At 26.2% G+C, this 994-nt stretch overlaps 1 protein-coding gene across 1 annotated transcript in view; it reads right to left on the reverse strand.

The window, feature by feature from the left end:
- Positions 1-307: 307 nt before the first annotated feature.
- LOC117175200 (tRNA (uracil-5-)-methyltransferase homolog A) overlaps positions 308-994 on the reverse strand; it is a 35,306-nt gene continuing 34,619 nt past the window's right edge. Inside the window, exon 8 of the mRNA XM_033364837.1 lies at positions 308-623. Coding sequence (XP_033220728.1) covers positions 391-623 — 233 coding nt within the window. The 3' untranslated portion in view covers positions 308-390. The remainder of the gene's footprint in view (positions 624-994) is intronic.

A 994-nucleotide genomic window follows, 5' to 3' on the forward strand; every position in this document is an offset into this window, starting at 1 on the left:
GTCCAGCAACCACCTTGCTATTAAATTGATTTTTTTGAATGAACATTCATGCTTGTTGAAAATGTGTCTATTTTTTTTATATAAAATTAATCTTCTGGGTTGAAAATTTCACTATTTGGTTAAAATTCATATTTTTCTAGACGATTTATAAATTAAATTGTCCAAGCACATAAAGATCGAGCATTAGGGAGAGAAAATGATGAAAGAGGGAAATTTTAATGACTCAATTAACTTAATTAATTTAATAGGCTACAAAAACCATTTTTTTTACTAATTTTTATAACATCTAGAATATAATTTCTTCTACTACTTTTTATATATTTCCTATAAATATATACAAATATGGAACATCTTTATATTGTTCTATAGGATTTGTACATCATATAAAATCTATTCCGATTTAGCGAGTCGTTCCAAATAGATTATTAATTCACAGTGCCTTGTATACGGAAACATATCAACTGGCACCGCTTTTACTGGAACTAGAGGCTCTCCTGAATAGTGTTTCGAATTCGCCCTTGCCAGATCTACCAAGTTTTTTATCGCCGCCTTAGGATCACAGGATATATAAACCAGTCTATTTAATTTTTTTGCTTTACGTAAAGCCACAAGTGCTCTATGATCTGTAAAATTTTTAATAAATATTAGGGCAATCCAAAAAAGGCTCTTTAAAAAAGTGAAAACGGTTTTTGATTTTTCAAAATATAAGTCACATGAATGCACATTCAATATATTCTCTGAGAATTTATTTTAATTAATAAAAAATTGCATTTTTTCCTTAACTTTTCGTTTGAAAATTCAATTTTTTTTTAAAGCTTGTCTTTCTTATTTTAAAGTTTACCTGCTTTAGCAGAAAATAAATATTTTTTTTTTTATAAAAATGCAACTGTTTGCTGAGAAATTAAGATATTATCCTATTTTCTTGAAAACTTAACTATTTCGCAGAAAATTTAATTTTTGTTTAAAATTTATATTTTGGTGTTAAAAAATATAT

The sequence above is a fragment of the Belonocnema kinseyi genome, chromosome 6 (assembly GCF_010883055.1).
Source record: "Belonocnema kinseyi isolate 2016_QV_RU_SX_M_011 chromosome 6, B_treatae_v1, whole genome shotgun sequence".
In the NCBI taxonomy this organism is placed as follows: Eukaryota; Metazoa; Arthropoda; class Insecta; order Hymenoptera; family Cynipidae; genus Belonocnema; species Belonocnema kinseyi.